Source organism: Tribolium madens, unplaced genomic scaffold (assembly GCF_015345945.1).
Source record: "Tribolium madens isolate multiple individuals breed KSU strain unplaced genomic scaffold, Tmad_KSU_1.1 Scaffold_1;HRSCAF=32;Tcas5.2_LG8, whole genome shotgun sequence".
Taxonomy (NCBI): Eukaryota; Metazoa; Arthropoda; class Insecta; order Coleoptera; family Tenebrionidae; genus Tribolium; species Tribolium madens.
In genome coordinates this window covers 7133644-7154287 of record NW_025400984.1, presented here as the reverse complement: position 1 = coordinate 7154287, position 20644 = coordinate 7133644, and the positions used below count along the sequence as shown (strand labels likewise).

The 20644-nt window shown below is 33.1% G+C and overlaps 3 protein-coding genes across 6 annotated transcripts in view; all 3 read right to left on the bottom strand.

Moving 5' to 3' along the window:
• LOC123004478 (ABC transporter G family member 14) overlaps window positions 1-5507 on the bottom strand; it is a 44979-nt gene extending 39472 nt beyond the window's left edge. For 3 of the 4 annotated variants that reach the window (XM_044397787.1, XM_044397784.1, XM_044397785.1), the window contains exon 1: window positions 5184-5507. Coding sequence is in view for 2 of the 4 variants with exons in the window: in XM_044397784.1 (XP_044253719.1) it covers window positions 5184-5293 (110 nt within the window). In the remaining 2 variants the exon portion in view is untranslated. The remainder of the gene's footprint in view (window positions 1-5183) is intronic. The other variant, XM_044397786.1, reaches the window with a different exon arrangement.
• Window positions 5508-8226: 2719 nt separating this feature from the next.
• Window positions 8227-8868, bottom strand: LOC123003773 (glutaredoxin-C4-like). The gene has a single exon (XM_044396760.1). The coding sequence runs from the start codon at window positions 8813-8815 to the stop codon at window positions 8513-8515; it is 303 nt and encodes a 100-aa protein (XP_044252695.1). The 5' UTR covers window positions 8816-8868; the 3' UTR covers window positions 8227-8512.
• Window positions 8869-13967: 5099 nt separating this feature from the next.
• On the bottom strand, window positions 13968-17135 carry LOC123016388 (ATP-dependent DNA/RNA helicase DHX36). Its single transcript, XM_044416751.1, has 5 exons — window positions 16858-17135; window positions 16249-16808; window positions 14602-16197; window positions 14176-14556; window positions 13968-14123 (listed from the first exon to the last, which is right to left on the bottom strand). Exons 1-5 carry the CDS (start codon window positions 17098-17100, stop codon window positions 14054-14056), a joined length of 2850 nt encoding a protein of 949 aa, XP_044272686.1. The 5' UTR covers window positions 17101-17135; the 3' UTR covers window positions 13968-14053.
• Between the last annotated feature and the right edge of the window lie 3509 nt (window positions 17136-20644).

Genomic DNA, 20644 nt, shown 5'->3' with positions numbered 1-20644 from the left:
AGAACTGCCGCTCTCAACAACTACACCACTCTCACTCTCTCTCAACATATCCTTGTGCACAACTCCTCCTCTCTTTTCACTTTCAGCGGTCGTCGACCCCACAACCGTCTGCCGTCCCGCGCCCTCCGCCATTCGAATCGTCCGCGCCCCTCGCCCCCCCGACACACATCAAACTGCATCGCGGCCAAATATAACGGCCTGCTGCGCTCCTGCTGCACTCAACGGCCGGACACTGAGCGACCTCAACGACTCCATATTTACTCCTGTTGGTCGGGGGGCATGACGTCTTTCGGACTTACATTGTGCAGAAAATGTAGTTTTGACGAGACAGTTATGTAAGGTGTGGAAATCCTGAGATTCAGCAGGTTTTTAATGTTTACGATGTACGGTCGAGGTATTTTTAGTTAGGTAAAAAAGAAAAGTTTGGTATTTGCCGAGACCGCAACTGTTACCACTTACATGAAATTCAAGAAGTTTTTACTTCGGGAAACCATTAAAAACAACGTGGAACAACCTAATGGAAAATCCTCTACTTTTATGATTTTTCGCTGAAAAACAGCCAGTTTAACCGAACAAATCGGTTATTACCACCCGCCGCCGAGTTATTTATTCTATTAGCCTCAAAGAAGCAAGACGTACTATTACCGTTACATTAAATTGTGTATTCAGTGAGATGACTGGCATTAAAGGATTATTAGTAGTTACTTAGCCGTGGTTCTAGAGCTTACTCAAGCCACAAACCAGACAGTGACAAAACATTTTTGAAACTTGTTTGAAATCCGTTGGAAAAAATGTTTAAAGTCGGGTCTAAATTTGTCAGATTTCTTGTGCGTTTAGTAATGATGAGGAGAAGAAAGTGTTGTGCACACGTGGGACCACCCATGCCTATCGTTCGATTTCTTGTGGTATTTCTTTCTGGTTAACAAACTATTGTTAAATGGCGTGAAAATGAAGAATTTCAGGCAGAAAAAATCGCGTTTTGATTAAAGTTCGCCCTTTGTTTGAGGAAAGTTAAAATTAGTGTTTGGTAAAACTCCATTAAAGTCGAAGGTGCCTCATCTGAGGTCATGACCTGGCGCTTAGAAGAATACAAAACAAGGTAGTGGATAATGCGACGTCGGCAAGATAAACCTTATAATAAATTGACGTTTTAGGGTATCACGTGTGGCAACTAAAAACTTGCGCACGTCCTTCATGATAACAAGACACGAAAAAATTAAAGTTCAACGATCCTCGATTTTGGATCAACTTTCTTTTTTTTACAATCACATAAATGCTAAGTTCTAATTAGGATTTCGAAGCTTGTAGATAGCTGCTTTTTGTTATTTCAATGCAATTATTTAAATAATTGCTGTTAATTATTACCAAAATAAAAGCAAAATTTTAAGGTGTCTGGTTCGCGACGTGTTAATGAACGAAACCTTAACATTTTTCGTTATTTTTAAAAAACATTGGAATTATTTTTGAGGTTAAAAAACATAATTACTCATTTTTGTTATATGATAATTAATATTATTACAGGTGCAGTTCGACATCAAGGATTTAAACTTATGACTAATTCGCCCAGCCGAAAGCAAAGTGCGAAACGAGTTTGTCGAATGTATATTTGAACCAGACGTGAAAAAAACGTTGTATAACACACTAGGTATCATATTTTCATAAACTAAATTCCGCGACTCAATCCCTCCTGTGTGCTTATTAAATCCAGTTGGATTTTTTATTTCGAAGAGAGAACGGAAGAAATTTGTTTATAACTAGATGTGTAGGTGGCGACTCTATAAGATATCATAAATTGTGCGAACCGAGAAAGCTGGTTAATAGCCGTTGCAACTATTTTAAAAAATACGTTGACATTTCGCATTTGCATATTTCCGCTTGTTCCAATTTTGAAAGAGTTATCTACACCAACACTAACGGTGCATGTTGCCATTCTTATTTGCAACTGTTTTCTCCCGAATTTACCGTCATATCTTTGAATCAGAATAACTAATTACTCGTTTTATAATTACTAATTTATTTCCACGTTGCTTCACCACCTATTGATTGATTTCATCACTGACTTGCCCAATTAACATATTAATTGTTTATAATTTCGTATTTGAACCAACTGCTTAGCACCAGTCACCATGAAATATGAAAACAAAGTTTTAGATCAATAAGTTTTATCGCAGTTATCCAAAACTTGACGAAAGATAAATTCCCACATACCTTGTGTCTTCACGAGATTACTCCGCAAAGTGAAATAAATACATATAGGTAGAACTTCTAAGTAGAGACAAGTCTAGAACTATCTATTGAATAGTAGTTGCTTAACTCCATTTTCAGCATTGGAAATTAATGGCAAAGTCTGGGATTGCTATTTGAGACTTTAATATACATTTAAAAAAAAAAAAACTACAAGAATGTTTATACAAAAAACTGCTTAAACTAACCATTGGTTGTCCTTCAAAAATGTCTTGGAATAATTATACACATGTATACAATGTAGTAATGAGTTTGAATAATAAATTATTTTATTAAAAGTAATCTGCAAACACTGTTTCCCAAGGAGATGAAAAAAATGCTTAATGAGGAATGAATCACCGATGCTTAACTTAAAGGTGTTTTGACTAAGAAATATGAAAACAGCAAATCTAGACAGATATACCATTATAACATTAAATTATACAACTTGCAAATTATGATTTAATTTAAGAATTTAAACATTTACATAAATCGAGACATTATTGAGTTTAGACTGAGATTTTATAACGCTTATAATAGAAATTAATCTGTAAATAAAGATTTTATGTTTGTTTTTCGTCCAAAATTACTCCAAAATACCTTCACAAGTTAGTGGTGTACAAAATAAGCCACTAGTTTTGGTTCTTTAAAAAATAAAACTTTACATTAAAATTTATTGTGTTCTTTAAAAAAGTAAAAGACCAAGAACCATAAAAGCTAAAATATTAGTTAAAAGAGTGAAAACAGTTTCTTGGTAGAGAATGGAGGATTTAAAAAACGAGAAATACACGTAATTTTAAGAAAATTTGAAAGTTATAACCCTTAACGACTAGACGCCCACAACAAATTACCTTATTGTTTTCAACTCTATTTTCGTTTCAAGGTGAAAAAACAGTTTCTAATTGTCGTTGGTAATTACAGTATCTGAAGCGCGACTCCGTTTCTAACAGACGGTCCTTTAAATGCCTGAAGAATTAAGGTGGATGAAGACGTTCGCCGCCACTGCTTTCTAATTATAATCCGAGCCATCTCGTTTTTGTCTTTTTACGGACTTTGGCAAGGTTTTGAGCAACACGTGGGTGTAGGAGACAAATTGTCGATTAAAAGCACTCTCCACAAACACGAAACATGAAAAGTTTCATCCTGTCTAAACATTAAATAATAGCACTTATCATTGAAGCACGAAAATAAATGTAACAAAGTCATTAAGGTAGCAAACAAAATGCATTTGGAAATTACTGAGAGATAAGTGAAGGAAATAATAAAGTCTGTCAGAAGTACGAAGAGATCCAAATATTTGGCTTGGTAAGGATGTGTTTCAAGCCACCAGTCTAAATATTGGAAAGAAAAAATATATGGTAGCAGTTTTGCAAGTTTGTTATGTGAATATCATTTGTGTATATGATAAAGTGCATTGACCTAAAACCGCATGTGTGTCAGTTTATCGCAATTATACGCGGACAGAACCGTACTAGGCGCGGGTTTTCCGGCAATTCCGCGAAAAATTTCGACCAATTTCCCTGTTCGGTCAATGTACAACAATCTCATAGAAATAATTCCATGACAGTATAAAACAAAAAACATGACCCTCGCTGATGCCCTTCGCGATAAATTAATTAAGTATGACCCCCGTTATTGCAAGATTTAAACAAATCGGACAGGTGGTCAAGTGGCAGCATTTATTTTAGTCCTTCAACATCCTTATTTAAATACACGGGGTGGACGATAACCTCACATTCCAGGAGCAGTTTAAATTCTCTAGATCTGAGATTGCGAATTTTGACATATATTCACTTTTCCGCACGAGCTAATTAGAATAAAATAAAACCGTTAGAGATTTTATGGTGGATTTACGACTGGGAGCGTCTGCGAAAAAATTAATTTTGATTGCGGAATAAATCAAAATAGACGATAAAGTACCAGGATGGAAAACTGTTGTACAAGCAATATAATCAACATAAATCTTGCAAAATTGTTACACTGGAAGGGTCGCAGATAAAGACGGGAATGCTGCATTTACGACCTGCTAATTTTCGAAATGGAACACTGTTTGCATCTGTGAAGTATAAACACAGATAAATGATAAGGAAAAAACAATTGTTACCTTCAAATACCAAAAATCAAGCTGAGGCAACATTTAGACAATAAGGAAAGGTCTTTTAGATAACTTAAATAAACGGAAGAAGTTGTTAAACTAGTTTCGAGCTACATACATCTGGATTGCACAAATTTAAATAAAGACGACGACGAGGCGCAACTTTCTTAAGTCTTTCCGAATATTAATTTTAATCAAAAAGACCGGTTCTAATTTTTTTCAAATCTGACGAATCCAACAGGTGTAATGGTAATTTTGGGCTTTATAACGTTACATATTTTTTTCGGTGATAAATTTGTTATAACCGTCTCCAATCAAATAAAAATTTAAATTTCAAATTGGCGAATATTGTAAAATTCGAAACATTGAATGTGTGGCCATTAACATATTTTATGAATATGAAACGTACGGAAGTTTGACGGCAATGGAATTTGTTCAAGAAAGTTCACTCCATTATTATAACAATAAATCACTCTGATAAAAATACAATAGAAGTAATAAATTATTGGAAAATAATAAACAGGTCCCTTTGGGGTTACACAAAATAGATGTCTAGTCGGAAAGGAGTCATTTGTTTAAAATTTAGATCGCCCATTGGCTGCGGTCGACTTGCTGATTGTCGAATTTAATGCAAATGCAACTGTTGTTAGCAATACAAATGGTGACATATTTTCGTTCCTCGATAAAAATAAAACAAATTCTATTCATGTTTGAAAATGACAGCTAGAAAATAGCTCCGTACTCATCACAAACCCCAATGGAATATTTAAAAATAGTGCGTGTTCGCAGCCAACTCATTCATTCGTTGGTCCGAAAGTACCGACGTTTTTGGTACTATACAGGGTGAACGACCCCCGCGAATTACCTTTGCGGTTTAACGGCAGGTCTTATCATAGTTGGCCTTTTCTCGTCCTTATTGGGGAGTCTCAAGTAGTCTTGGTCTCCCAGCAGAAACAGATCTTTTGATATAATCATGGCAACTACTGGCCCCCACTTTGAACACAATTTTGCAAAATCCTCACAAACACATCCAGTCGCAAGCAGTCATGTTATTTATCCATTCGAATGTTATTCGATAATGTGCATTCTTATTATTACCACCGTGTATCAACACGTGCACCGCCGACTGCGATCGTCTCGCACTACCTCCTAAACTCGCGACCGAACTGAAACTGAACCGATCGCAGCGGCTGTGGATAGTGTAGGCACTTGTCGCCGCGACCGCCCTCACTTGTTTCTCCGTTCGTCGAATGTTTACCCCACACCTGCTGTCATTCTCATATCGACTTCTTTCCTTCTCATAAACATAGTTGACCCTATAGGCTGCTGGAAATTACCCTTTTTACCCACCACAAATTTATTCACAAATCATAGTCGCCGGTTTATTCGGGTCAGGTATTTAAAAACTGCCCGAAGGTTTTATTATCTTCCCAGTCTCTATAGTCGCATCTCTATATATGGTGAGGGTACAAACGTTCTGAATGCTTCTGCTAGCTTTCCACTCTTTGATAAATTGGAGCTTTGGTGGCCAAATTCCTCAAAAACAATCTTGATATAATCCAGTTCTATGAAACCTTAATTCTTTAAGGAATACTATAATACATTTTATTTTATTTTGAATTTATTTATATCATATTTATATCATATTTATTATATCATATTTGTTTTATTTTATTTCATTCATTTCATTTTCGGATAAAAACTCAATATTATGCCAATAGAAATCAAAAACATAAAAGCCATAAGAGAGGTAATCCTTAAAATCCCCAATTTCAGCAGCACAACAAAAAGAAAGCAACCAACAAAAAAGGAACCGATGAATAGAAAATAGACTCGCAGGGGCTGTTACTCAAGTCCATCAAGCTTAATATTTGTTCTAGAAGACAAATATTATTCGAATCAATACAAACCCATCTCTAAATTATTAAAAACCGTTTTATTTATTCTTATGAGAGATTGGATATGTGCAAAATAGAATGTGGCAAAAAATGTATGCAAGTATTTGAAGGAAAAGTTGTCATAAATTATTATGTTAGATAAAATCAGCAAAAGGTAATATCTACCTTACCTAAATTATTTATCTATTAGAACCAGTATTTGCTTGAAATACTTTGATGTGTGATGTCTATTAGAACCAGTATTTGCTCAAAAATGTTGCAAATGAAATATTAAGCGACCATGTTATTTTTATTTTCTAATTTATCGCTAAAAAACAGATAATTAAGTTGTTTCACTTCTGCGTTATCGTTTGATGAATAATTGTCGTAACGATACGGTTTTGTGATTAAATTATTATTTTATTACTTTACAAGCAATTAAAAAACATTAGTAATTGAAAATTTATTGCTAAAATTTGTCAATTTATTTTCTAAACATTTTCATTTTTTCAGTATGTTTGCCATTCCACAAACATTTCATTACTACACGTTTTCATTTCTCTCTGTGATCGGTGATGTTCGCTTTTTTGGCCACCTTTTGCTGCAAATTTGTGTTAACTTTTCTCCCTTTTTCCATTATTTTCCCTTTTTAAACCAAGATTCTTTTAACACAAAAATATTACATTATAGAGAATCTCTTTTATGACTAAAAATAGGCTATCGCTAGTAAATTAGTTAGTCCTCTACCCTTCGATAATGTTCTTTCTAAAAATTTCTCTCTCGAATAAATTGTTTCTAACCGTCGAATGTAACAAGCATTTTTTTTTTCATACCGATAATCAGTATTGTGAATTTTATTTTAAATTAAAATAAGTGTGTAGCTTTTAAAAATTATCTAGAAAACATGTAATTACTCTGATGCAATATTTTTCTTTTAGAGTCTACAGAATAAAAAATTGTCATCAAAGAAAAAAAAAATCATTTTTTATAAAGGAAACATATAAGCAGAATTTTAGCGAGTGCGACATTGATTTATCAGTAGATAAGTAAAGTAGCAAATTTGTAAGATTAATTTTCGTATGTTTCTTTATAATAAAAACCATTTATAAAAAGTTAAACTTTTGTTTCGTTCAATTCTCATTCTAGCGAGGTTCTACTGTATTTTGAACTAATTGTCCCAAAAAATCCATTTGATCCACTTTATCAAAACTGATACATGTATGTAGATATGTTCTGATCATATTTTTTTTAACTATAAAAAACTTAGATAAAAAATTACTAACAAAACAAAGTAATTATTTAATATGAAATAATTGTTTTTATTTAATTTTTATGCTATCATTATAACTAATATTCTTTATAATTAGCGCATTTCTTTTTAAATAGTTACAAATCAAATAAAATTATTAAAAAAGTAAAACACAAAAAAAAGGAAATTTGTCTCTATTTTTACATGACAGCTCTTCACGTGATCACTAATGCAGTACGTGTGTGTTTAGTTTAGTCAAACACATAAGAATTTGATTAAACTGATTATTGATTGATTAAATAAATATGAAGTAGTAAATTGAATAAGAAACGCATACAGGGTGTCTTAAGGTGGCGCTCTGCGAATAAGTGCTGTTTTAAGTTTAACTACAGACACCTAACAAATTATAAAAGATACGACTTTAATTTTTTTATATATTGATGGTGACACTTTTAGCTAATTATTTACCAAATTTTATTAATGTACTTACAACATACAACTGATAAAAAAAATCGTAAAGCTTAATTTGGCATTTTATATTATCAGTTTTATGCAGGGTGTCATAACTAAAATTTGCACCTCCTAAAATCCTCAATTTCGTCCAAGTTTAAAAAAAATATTGAAACAGGTCAAACTTGGACGAAATCGGAGATTTTAGGGGTGCAAATTTTAGTTACGACACCCTGCATAAAACTGAGAATATAAAATGCCAAATTAAGCTTCATTGAATTTATCACTGTCATTCTTTTTCCGGAAACTGGAAGCCAATTTAGCAATTCTATAAACCATCCACTTTCCATTATCTTCATTTTTATTACATTTTATTCTAAATTTAACCACTTTGTAAGAATTCAATCTGACACCTGTCCTAAATTGCGGTTCATCAGTTCAATCCAGGCAAATTCAATTTTAACACGCATTTCATTTGAAAATCGGGTCAGAAATGGTTCTTGTGCAAGATGCTAACATAATGTCAATCATTCATCATTGTTTGAATTTATGTCGAGTTAAATCACCACACGAAAATAAAGGACTTCTGTTTTGAGCGTTTATTAGCAAGAAATATGATTAATCGAGATAATTGTGTAGCTGTCCATTTTCATAAAGCTTCTTTATATCAGAAGCTCCTCCGAGAAACGATCCGTTGATGAAAACGCGTGGGACTGTTCGAGCACCTGTCATTTGCCCTAGGACTTCTTGAATTTCCTCGCAGTCTTTCCTGTTGTCGAGTTCGATGACAGTGAATTTCTGGTCCATCTCGTCGAAGATCTCTTTCGTTAACTGACAGTATGGACAGTAACTTTTCGAAAAGATGACTACAGTGTCACTCTCGATTAGATTTTGCACGAATTTAGATTTTCCCGAAGACATTTTATTGACTGGAATAGAAACTGACACTGACAGCGTCAGTTTTTTACTTGAATTCGCCCTACAAATTTTTTGCTCGCTTAAGATTCGTATCTTTAAAACAAATGTTAAATATTTTAAAATTCCTAGTTAACCAGAAGTCTAGGTTAAAAAATCCTCGGTCATTGACCCGTTCTTTGTCTCGTTTTCTCAGCACCAGGAATTCGGCGAAAATAGTAGTCCCTCGGGAGAGCACTTCTCACTGAAAAACTGATTTCTAACCCTCTAACACTTCCTGGCTTAGGGTGAGTTTGCCATAGGGGTAAAGTATTGATTGAGTGAGGCTCTCTGACCTTGAAATGGAAAGCCGAGGGAGGCAAAATCGGATTATTAACGGAAATAGGAAACATCTGAATGAAATTAGAATAATTTTTGAATGAGAGGAGTTCAGGGTCAACGGAGCAATTTTCATAAATCTACATAGGTCCAAAAATTTTCCATTAACTGTTTTTAACCGCCGACGAAATTTATCGATAATAAAATGGCACATAATTCAGCGAGAAACTCAACCCTCGGCTCACAAGCCCGAACGAGGACGTTGACTCCCCGACTTCTGAAACACGAAACTTATCAGAAGCAGTCGATATGACACTGAGAATTCCGTCAAAAGGGTTATTCAAAGAATTTTTCAGACGGAAAATTGCTCTAAGACTAATACGTGCAAAAATTTAAATAAAATCGCAATTATAACTGTTCCCTATTCACAAAAAGAACCAGATTTTTGACTTCAATGTGGAAGTGTGTCGTAATTATCGATTTGTTATTAAACCTCATTTAATAAAAGCTGGTGGGTGGCTTGCTGTAATGATTTTGTTCACGTAACTTCCTCGATACTAGTGAAATTACACACGAGACAATGTTCAATCAAACGTTTCTTGCGCGGTTTGTAAGGTTACACCGAAAATGTGACAAATTAAATAACCGACACGAAATACTGTGTAATAACTACTAACGAGACTACTAATAAATAAAAACTTTTTAAAATTAAATTTGAACTCATTTCTTTAGTTAGCTATTTAGTAAAAAGTTGTTAACAACACCTACTGGGTGTTTCAAAAATCGCGCCTCAGAGAAAAGTGCCAAGTGAGATACCAGGAACATGGCAAAAGTTTTACAAAATTTTAACTGTCAAAAAATTTTGACATTTTTTTTAATTCGAGATTTATTATGTCTATTTAATATTTCTCTCATGATCCTCTATATGCTTTTTCATAATTATTTAGTAAAGGTATAAAAATGTTGCCAATAAAAGCCACAAATAACGTTAAATATACTTACAATTTAGAATACAGCTTCTTTGTTTTCTCTTTTAACAGCATGCAGCAAAAAAAAACATGCATGAGAAATTATTTTTCCAACAGAACTAAATAAAGTCAAAGTGGAAACTCCCATAATTTTGAAATTTTTATGGGTAGAATTTTTTTAACATTTTTTCCATGTTCCTGGTATCTTACCTTACATGTGACATTTTTCTCTGAGACACGAGTTTTGAAACACCTGTATAGTATACACTGACAATTTTATATATTTTTTTAAATCTTATAGTATATTTGTTTCATAATTTGGATTATTGGATTATTGGTACAGACAACATGTGCAATGTGGTTCTATTTTTCCTAAAAATTATTGATTAAAAAATTATTCAATTCGAAAAAAGAATTGACGTTAACAATAATCTTATTAAACGTAAACAAAATAAATAATAACTTAATAATATTAAAATAAATTAATCTCACTAAATTAGATGTTTTTCTGATTATAGGTAATTATTATTGTTATTTCTTCTAAAAAAATTGATAAAATATTACCAATAAAGATGAAAGAAATTTTATTGCTGCTTTTTGACATTATAATAATGGCATTGTTTTATTTGACACCTTGCAAATAGATTTTATTAAATGTTAATATTTTTTTTTAACTTTGATAATTTTTTTAAACAATAATTTTTACAAAAAGCGAAACATATTGCACATATCTATACCAAGAAAATTAATTCCTTCCAAATTATGAAGCAAAAAATATCGATTCCAATTTAAAATTAGAAAGTTGTTATAGCCCAAAACAATTAGAAAAATTCTAAAATTGTCAGCTTATACTATACAGGGTGTTTCACATAACTTTTCGAGGATTGCGCCTAATGTACGCATCCAAATATGCAAAAATCACAGAACACTGGATACAAAAAACACACATTTAATTATTTAATTTTTGGAAACCCATGACAGTAGTTGTCAAAGTAATCACTGTTTCATTAATAGTCATAATAGTCATAAACTGCAGCTTTTCACAAACAATTATCATTTGTTCTATCAAGAGACGGCATGAATGTGATTCAGTTTATCTATCTTAATCACTAACTAACTAAAAACGTTGTAATTTTTGAAAGGATGAACAAACTAGAGAAGATTATCCAATTTTTCAAATTTTGTAATCGAGTTCGTATCGGAATATGTATTATTGATTGCATCTTACAGGCGCAGGCCTCGTAAAATTATGTGAAACACCCTGTATTAAAAGTCCTTTAATTTATTATTTTAATTTTTGCCATAAATAAAAATTCTACAGCGTTGGTCGTTTTTTAAAAATCACGCTTTATAAATGGTACGCATTTTAAATAAATGTGGTATAATTTTAATATGTAAAAATTTAACAAAATGTATCTGAAGTTTATTTTCACAACAAGAGTGAAATTGCCTCAATCGATTAAAATGATCAATTATCGAACAATTATTTAACGAACTAAAGACTAATCGACCAATTGTTTTCTCTAATCAGAGAATTAGTTAACAACACTTTGCATTTAATTTTTTCAACTATAGTGACATGGTGTAGATAATGATGTCTCAATCGAATTTTTTGTTTCATATCAAGAAAATTATACATATCACAGCCTTGAAAAACATAAACTCATATAATTACGTATGAATCAATTAGACTGTAACTTGAAAGAAAATAAACGTATCATGTCATGCAAACTTTGAATTAAGAGTTGATATAAAGTATTGGAAGCTTTACAAAGTCTGGTCCCTTGCAAAAACTTCTACACACTTTGAGTCAAAAGAACAAACTTTTAAAAGTAGATTTACTTTTTTGCGCCTTTTTTGTTAATTTCATTAAAGCATTTCCCAACTCGAAATTGCTCTTAACCAATTTGGTTTGTTTTTTGGGGTTCAATGAACAATTAAACATAAAATGAAGGCCACTGTTCCGTTCTAAATTGCACTTCTAACACTGTGACCACTGAACTAATGTAATTTACTACAAATGACGTAATATATCACACACTCTTTTGCATTAATAGTGTCGCTGTATTTAACTGGCAGCGTATTATTAAGAGCTCGTTGAAAAATATCAGGCAAAAATAATTTAATCTTGGAATTATTTTTATTCGAGTTCGTTGCCTCCAAACACAACATTTAATTAATTTTTACCAACGTGTCGAGTCTGCCAGATATCAGAGATTAAGAAAAGAATCAAATTCAGAGGTCAGACTTTGGCGAAAATTTTTATTTTAATTAAATCAAATTGACTTTTGACTTTGTTCAAGTCAGATGATAGTGATGAATCAAATTCGGGGACGAAAATACACCTATTCAGTGACGTTTATTTTGAGCGGTATTTACTCAAAACTTAAAAAAGATACCGGAAATAGAAATATTGAAGGTCAATTAATAAGACACAAATAAGTATACGATAAATTAATGTAGTGATGGATTGGTCGTCAAAATTTATCAACGTGTAAATATTGTGAAACGAGACTTTTTATGATTGTTTTAGATCTTTGAAGATTGGGACATTTTCGGGACTGATAAAAAATTGATAGTTCAATGCTCCCTGATAAACAAATAACAACAAAAGGGGAGATTATCAAAGGGGTCAAATGTGTTTTTGCATACCTAATTTTTATAGCTGCCCGAAAACCAAATATTTGTAAAGCGAATATTTGGATAAAATATAGATACAACAATATGTTTGTTTTCATTTTTGGCAAACAGCAACAAAATTAATTGAAAAATTGACATTCCAATAGTGCTTTTAAAAACTTTTGATAAAAATGTAAGCTATAAAGCACAGTTTCAAAAAAAGTGACAATTAAAATAACTTCCCATATTTCTAGTTTCATAAGAAAACAAATTGCGTGTTATTATATCTAATTCTTTTAAGTACAAAAATTTCAATTTAATTTAAAAAAATCGGTGGAAATTGATAAGGAAAATATAAATAAATTATCTCGATTTAATGTAAAGATTATAATGTAATCAAAAAAGTGAAATAAAATATTTCATAACATCTGATAATTTTTTTAAATTTTGTGTTACACGGGTCCCAAGTTTAACCTAAGGCTGGCGCAAAAATAAATATTGAGTAAAAATTGAGTAAAAAAAGTACTTGACACTCTAAACGACAGAGAATTAAATACACTTCAATTTTTTGCTTTAAATTTGTTCAAAATTTTTGAGGTATAACAGTGAGACTGTAAAAACCAATTAAAAAAATCAAGTTATTGGAGCTTTCTCTATTTGATAAAATTCCTTTAATTTTTCTAGTGATAATTGTTAAAATTAAATACATAATGCAAAACTTGATAAATTTTGAGTAATTATTGTAAGTATTGAAAATTCTGTTATTTTTTCGCCAATGTTGAGTTGATAAGCTGCTAATGCATAGATTTTCTATATTAAAATGTTCTTATCCTATTAAATTTTGCACTATTCTATTTTAAAAGTTAACACATTTTTTTAAATTTTATCATCTAGACAATATTCCTATAACTTCGGATTTTTTTTTTCAAAATTAATTAATTTTAAACGATATCAAAGCATCAAATTGAAATGTATTTAATCTTCTAGATATGCAATGCATGCAATCAATCGCTTTTTTTACTAACTAGAAATATTTATTTTTGCGCCGGCCTCTAAAACGTACAACACTGTGTACTATTTAACATAAAATTTTACTTTTTTATTATTCAACCAGGAGTACTGTACATTTTATTGTTACAAAGAAACTGGGTCCTTTTTTTCTAGTTGTAAAGAATCTTCTAGTTCTTATTTTTTATATAAAAGAGAACGCAAGATTCAGCGCTTTAAAAATAGTGTCATAAAAAAATCATAGAAATGTGAAATTAATTTATTAATCAAAATACATATAAATAAAATTCTTTACAAAAAGGAAAACAATAATTATTATCAAAACACATTTCTAGTCGTCATCAAATGCATCATCATCGTATTCTTCCATGTCTTCACAAGTAATCAATTCCATTATGACACTAAAAAATATTGAAATATATACATAAAAACACGATTTCTCAACTGACTTACTTTAAAATTTTCGTCTCATCATCTCCTCCCCAAATCACTGGTCCCGGATGAGATATTTTATATTCCAAAAACCAGTTGAACCGATCTCTCAAGTCCTTAATGATAGAAGCCGTACTTTCCGTACACTTAAATCTCAAATTCTGATTAATGGAAATCATAATGCGACCATCTTCACAAATCTGATTAAACTTATCGCCAAAAAATATAACAGGTAAGGGGTGAATTAATGAGGCGTCGTGGATGAAATCGCTCTTCGATTTCATTTTCCTATAATAAACGAGAATATTTGTATCGAAGTATTTACAACTGGACAATATTGATTTCGGATGAAGCTTCAAACGTTTCATATCAGGAGTCTTAACAGGTGGCTTTCCTAAAACCCTAAAAACAACAAATTAAAAATCACTACAAATAAATCATATTTACGTCGAAATGGCAATATTGGGATACAATCCGGCACAAATAATAGCCTTGATCAAGCTGAGATTGTTCGAATTTAGGTTACACTCGGGACATTTCGGATTTGAATTTGGGACGAAGTTCATTTCGTACAAATACTCCATGTATTGTTTCTTCATATCTTGCAATTGTTTTAAAGTTTGGTGACTCAGAAAGTAGTTCCAACAAAACTGCCGAGACGAACTTCCACTCTCCTCAAACCCTTTCAGAGCCTCGTGGAATAACAAATGATCACTTTTTATACCCCTTGACAACTCTAGTTTTACATTATTAACCTCTTTTTCTTTACCAATCGGCAATTGGAACGGATCCTTGAAATCAAGAGCGGCAGCGATTGACAGAATTGGGTCCAAACAGCTGAAAATCGCCCCAAAAAGGATCATTTTGCCCATCTGTGGCGACATGGGCAATTTGGCCAAGTGGTACCCCAACGGTGTCAATTTCTCATCATCAGTCAACGCATTCATACGTTTTAGTAGCTCCAGAGCTACAGAAACAGCTTCAGGATCAGGCGAGTCAATCAACTGGGCGAAAAATTGCTCAACTTTGCCCAATTGTAGCACTTTCGCCGTCAGAATAACATCCTCTAATCGAGTCCTTAATATCTCAGGCAGTTGGTACTGCTCCAAGAGCATATTGCGAGCCTTGCTGAACAAATGAAAACACATCCCGGGCCTGACACGACCTGCGCGCCCTCTACGTTGATTCGCATTGGCTAAAGACACCCATTCCGGTGATAAAATATCAGAGTTTGTTCGGACGTCAAAGTTGGTAACTTTGATTTTGCCACAGTCGATGACGTAAACAACATCGTCGATTGTTATCGACGTTTCGGCGATGTTCGTCGCGATTATGATCTTGCGCATGCCACGAGGGGGCGTCTCAAAAATTTGTTTTTGATCCACCGTTGGCATGAGAGAATGTAAGGGAAAAATGAGGAATCTACTACTCGGAAAATGGCCATTTTCGGATATTAGTCGAGTCAAAGTGGAGATTTCTTGGAAGCCAGTTAAAAAAATCAAAATGGCGCCTTTGTCTTGCTCTTTTTGGCAAATATCGACGACAAGTTGGACGATTAGGTCGAGGTTGAGGTCTTCGGATTCTGGTTTGCGTAATTGAATGCAAACTTGTCGACTGTACTGATTTGTCCGCTCTAACTGTCTTACATGTGGTTCTATGAAATCACTATATTCTTTGAGTTTTTTCTGTTTGATACGTCCGGTCGGTGGAAACACAAAACCGGTCCGTTGTAAGACATCTTCGAGGTAGAATTCTTGGACAGGATAGGTGAACCCTGGAATATTCAGATGAGGAGCGTTGTCGTAATACTTTGAGAATTTTTCGGAATTAAGCGTAGCACTCATCAAGATAATTTTAAGGTCGCTTCGTTTTACTTTAATTTTCTTAATAAGAGCTAGGATAAAATCAGACATTACGTCACGCTCATGAATTTCATCGAGGATCAAATGAGAGACCCAAGACAGCGAAGCGTCTGATTCCATCATTTTTAGAACCACACCAGTTGTGCAAAAGTAGATGGAGCCCCGATCGCGGGGTAAACGGCTGTAATTTCACTAATTACAAACGCCAAAATCGATTTTACGAATTTTTTACCTTTCCATCCTAATGTGGTATCCCACGCTGTTTCCTAGACTCTCAGCGCGCTCTTCTGCCACTCTCTGAGCCACAGTAATGGCACTAATCCGACGTGGTTGCGTACACAAAATCTTACAAACTGAACCTCTCTTTTTTTGTAAAAAATCATCAAGGATGAATTGAGCAACTTGGGTCGTTTTCCCACACCCAGTTTCGCCACTAATCACCACAACTTGATTCTCATCAATGACTTTCAAAATCTCCTCTTTCATACTAAACGCCGGCAACTTTTTGCGTTTCTTTTTCATGTCAACGTATTTAGGATTGGATTGCTTTTTCAAAAATTCCTCATATAATGACAAATTCAATGTGGCATCTTCGGCAATAACTTCAGACGTTTGTAGCAACTTTTCATCAATTGTCTCGTTAATGACTCGAAGAAAGTTTCTTTTGAAAACTGAGTCTTCAACATGTTCATATGTACCGCTGGTAGTGACAAAAAGATTCCTTAATGACGTTGAGTTTAATACTGCTTGAATTTGATTCTTTCTGGATTCTGATAACAAGATAGTGCCCAACTGGAATAAAAAAGTGAGGTGGGAATAGTACAATTGAAAAATTAATTACCGGTCTCTTTTTGTTTTGCTCATTTCTTTCTTTGTTTCTTTGGGCAAAAAACATGCCAATTTGTTTGCCTTTCAAGTGGGGAGGTGGTCTCTCATGATTACCCTTTTTTCTATTGCCCATTCGATCTCTTTTGCTTGACATATTTCTTGTTGAAAACATAAAATTCGGAGCCAAAAGTGGGGTTATGCAACGTTTGACATGGGGGAAAGCTCGCCGCCATGGGGGAAAACGTACAACCAACATTGGATAAATTTCATTAGCGATGTAATTTCAAGACCTTGTACTACATTTTATTTATGCTTTCGTTGGTTATTTTGACATTTTGAAATAACATACTGTATGTTATATAACAGAAATTTGCTAAAATTTGTAATTTATACTGTGCAGGATTCTGTAATTTGCAGTTCGACTACTGATTCAGAGGGAGCACTTTCAAAATTTATTAAATTACAGTTATAACTGGTTGTCTATACTTAGTTTTATATGAAAAAGTAATTTCAATAATACAGGGTGTTTCACGTAATTTTACGAAGCCTGCGCCTGTAAGATGCAATCATTAATACATATTCCGAAACGAACTCGATTACAAATTTTGAAAAATTGGATAATCTTCTCTAGTTTGTTCACCCTTTCAGAAATTACAACGTTTTTAGTTAGTTAGTGATTAAGATAGATGATGCAATCATATTCATGGCATCTTTTAATAGAACAAATGATAATTGTTTCTGAAAAACTGCAGTTTATGACTATTAATGAAACAGTGATTAGTTTGACAACTACTGTCATGGGTTTCCAAAAATTACATAATTAAATGTGTATTTTTTGTATCCAGTGTTCTGTGACTTTTGTATATTTGGGTGCGTACATTAGGCGCAAGCCTCGTAAAGTTATGTGAAACACTCTGTATAGTATAGTATCTAAGCTTGTTTTTAATAAAAGATTTTCTAATTAAGTAAAAAAATATGCTTGTTATTTTTTATATACTATAGTTTTATTCATTTTGTGTTTTTTTTCTCTAAATTTAAATCAAATTTGAGAAAATCTTTGACAAAAGACGTTTTGGTACAATCGCATTTACTTGAAAGGTCTCTTGTTGTGAACTAAATGAAAAGGTTTTATTTTCTGTTCAATTTTATCAATTTTATTACAAAAGGTTAAGTCAATGAAAAATCAGAAAACTAAATTCTAGAGAGAATAATGTTTATCTTGAGAATAATCAACGTCGCGGAAAATGCTTAAATGCATAATATATTATGACGAAAACCTCTTATATTTAGTGCACTTTTGGGGCTCTGTTCATCTTACTACTTAGTCAACAGTTAGGTTTTTATGAGTCTAGTAAACTAGTTAGCGAATAGACAAATGCCTTGTTGCATCGATCGCTTTGCAAGTTGGAACATAACACAACACTATATTCTAAAACTGCATCAGCAACTTGGTAATTATGAAACTACCACTAGTTTAACGTCCAAAAAGAGCACCCAGTGAATACTTTAGATTAGTGTCTCTGTTCTGTCTTAATTTTGCGAGTTTGCAAAACTTGCAGAACGGTAAAAAATTAATGTTTGAATAAGGTGACAAAATTAAAAGTGTTTTTGTCACGTTCCTCGTTATCCTCTCAATTCTCTGGAAGATAAAAATTGAGCAAGACCCGCTGAAAGATTTGTAACGGTGTCCGATACCTAAATTTAATTATTGGAAAACCATTACGGCTTTCTCAAGTTTTAATCGGTTAGAAATATATACCGGATCATTGTACCACACCGCCGCTATACCTCAATACGAGAAATCGATAACCGCCAATTCACTCTCGACCGGCTTTTCTTATGCCAGAAATGCGAACACGTTACAGTTCAAAACTTTGGCCATTTGCCGGGTAATTTACGGGCAATGTTATTCATCGGGTTTTGCCTCCGAAAATGCCCTAAGCAGCTTTTTCCGAAGCTCGACAAAACTCCACACAAAACTCATGTGTTATATTTGGTAATGAAATTAAATCGCGTGGATGGAATTTACAACGCAATCATATCTTTATCAGTTTTTGTATATACTGTGAAATTAAAACAATAATTTATTTGTAAAATCACGGGAATTAACGCTTATAATCGAGGCATAAATCACGATTTCGAATGGCCGTTGAGAGAAATACGTCGACATTGTGTATTGTTCGTAATCACAAAACGAATGGAAATCATTTCGTCCTGTCATATATCGGTTTCAATAAAAATATCGCACTCTTATAGCTCATATTTTTCTGTCATTAACATGTATACATTTTATTAACGGTTTCAATCATCTACAGGCCCGGTTTTGTTTGTTTTAAACGAGCCAATAAATAATACGACTAGCAAATTACTGATTCTAGATTTTGATGCTTTGAATAAAATCTTGACCAAATGGAGTAATTCCGCCACGTTTCATCGTCCAGATGGCGAGATTTGGTTCGCTACCAATTACTCGTGTTGTCCTGCATCCTAAGTCATCGAAATGAACACATTTCTCTGCATTCGTGGGCCACTCGAGGGAGGAAGTAGTGACGTACGACGTGACGAGTGCTGCGGTCATTACGGCGGTCAGTTTGTTCCTCCCAGAGGGTCTTAACAGCTATCCTCTCCCGCAAGTCGGCATCTATCACTGCCCGTTTCCTCCCTTGTCTGCCGGAAATTGTACTACGCATGCAATTTCTCACAAACAGACTAAGTGCAATGGATACGTCATTTTTTACTATGCACTTTGGAGATTGGCGGTGAAAAATTTATGGAGCGCAACAGACCTGAACATCTCCGACAATTTAACAAGGACGTGCGGTATTCGACGATAATTGTGAATGTGATAAGTCAAGAGACAGTATCGATTCCTCGAGACGGAAAACTTATTCACTAGTATTTTTTGATATTTGGTGCTGATTTACATAAAATTTATGAAAGGTTGCGAGTTATTGCTCTTTCGCCGATATTGTGATCGAGGAATTTACGCTCAGAAAAGTGATATTTTTTAATAACTAAAACGCCACCTCAAACTTTACTATAAAATGTGATGTATCCTGTCAAACTCATAATGTGATATACTTTTTACAATGTAATCAGCACGCCACAAAAGCAAATGATTTACACTTGCTTGAGAAACTAATATTAGAATTATATCAGATGCCATAAATTTTGCTTGTTTTCGTGAGAATTAGTGGTCAGAATATTTAAAACGTACGTAGAAAATGTTTATAGTGAGGAGACATGTATTTTTTATTTAATAATAAAACCATACATATAGGCCCAGTGGCGCAGCGAGAAAGGGGTTTTTGGAAGTAAACCCCCCAGAACAAAAACATGCAAAATTATAAGGACGTGGTAATAAAACTAAAATTATATTTTAAAAACAACCAAATTACACATTCGAATTTTGTATACAATTACATTCGATGTTGTCATAACTTTAAAAAAGTCACAAATTTTTCCTTTTTTTATTTTGTATATATTGCAGCAAAACTGTGTTCAAACGTTATAATTTTTTTACATCCATATGTAAAATGTTTCGAGAAATCGATTGGCGTCAAGAAAATTGCAAAACTTTTGATTGTTTAGAAGTTCCCAGCTGGACTGCATCTCAAAAAATAAAGATTTAAGTAAATGAATTTTTCTTCTATCATTTACAATAGTCGTTTCACCTATCCGGGGACACACTGTAGGTATGTGTTTTTGCAATCGATAAATTTTTCGATCGTGTCAAATATTTTCTACAAATTATGAATTAATATGAGTAAGTTTTTATTTTATGTCTGTGTAAGTTTGGT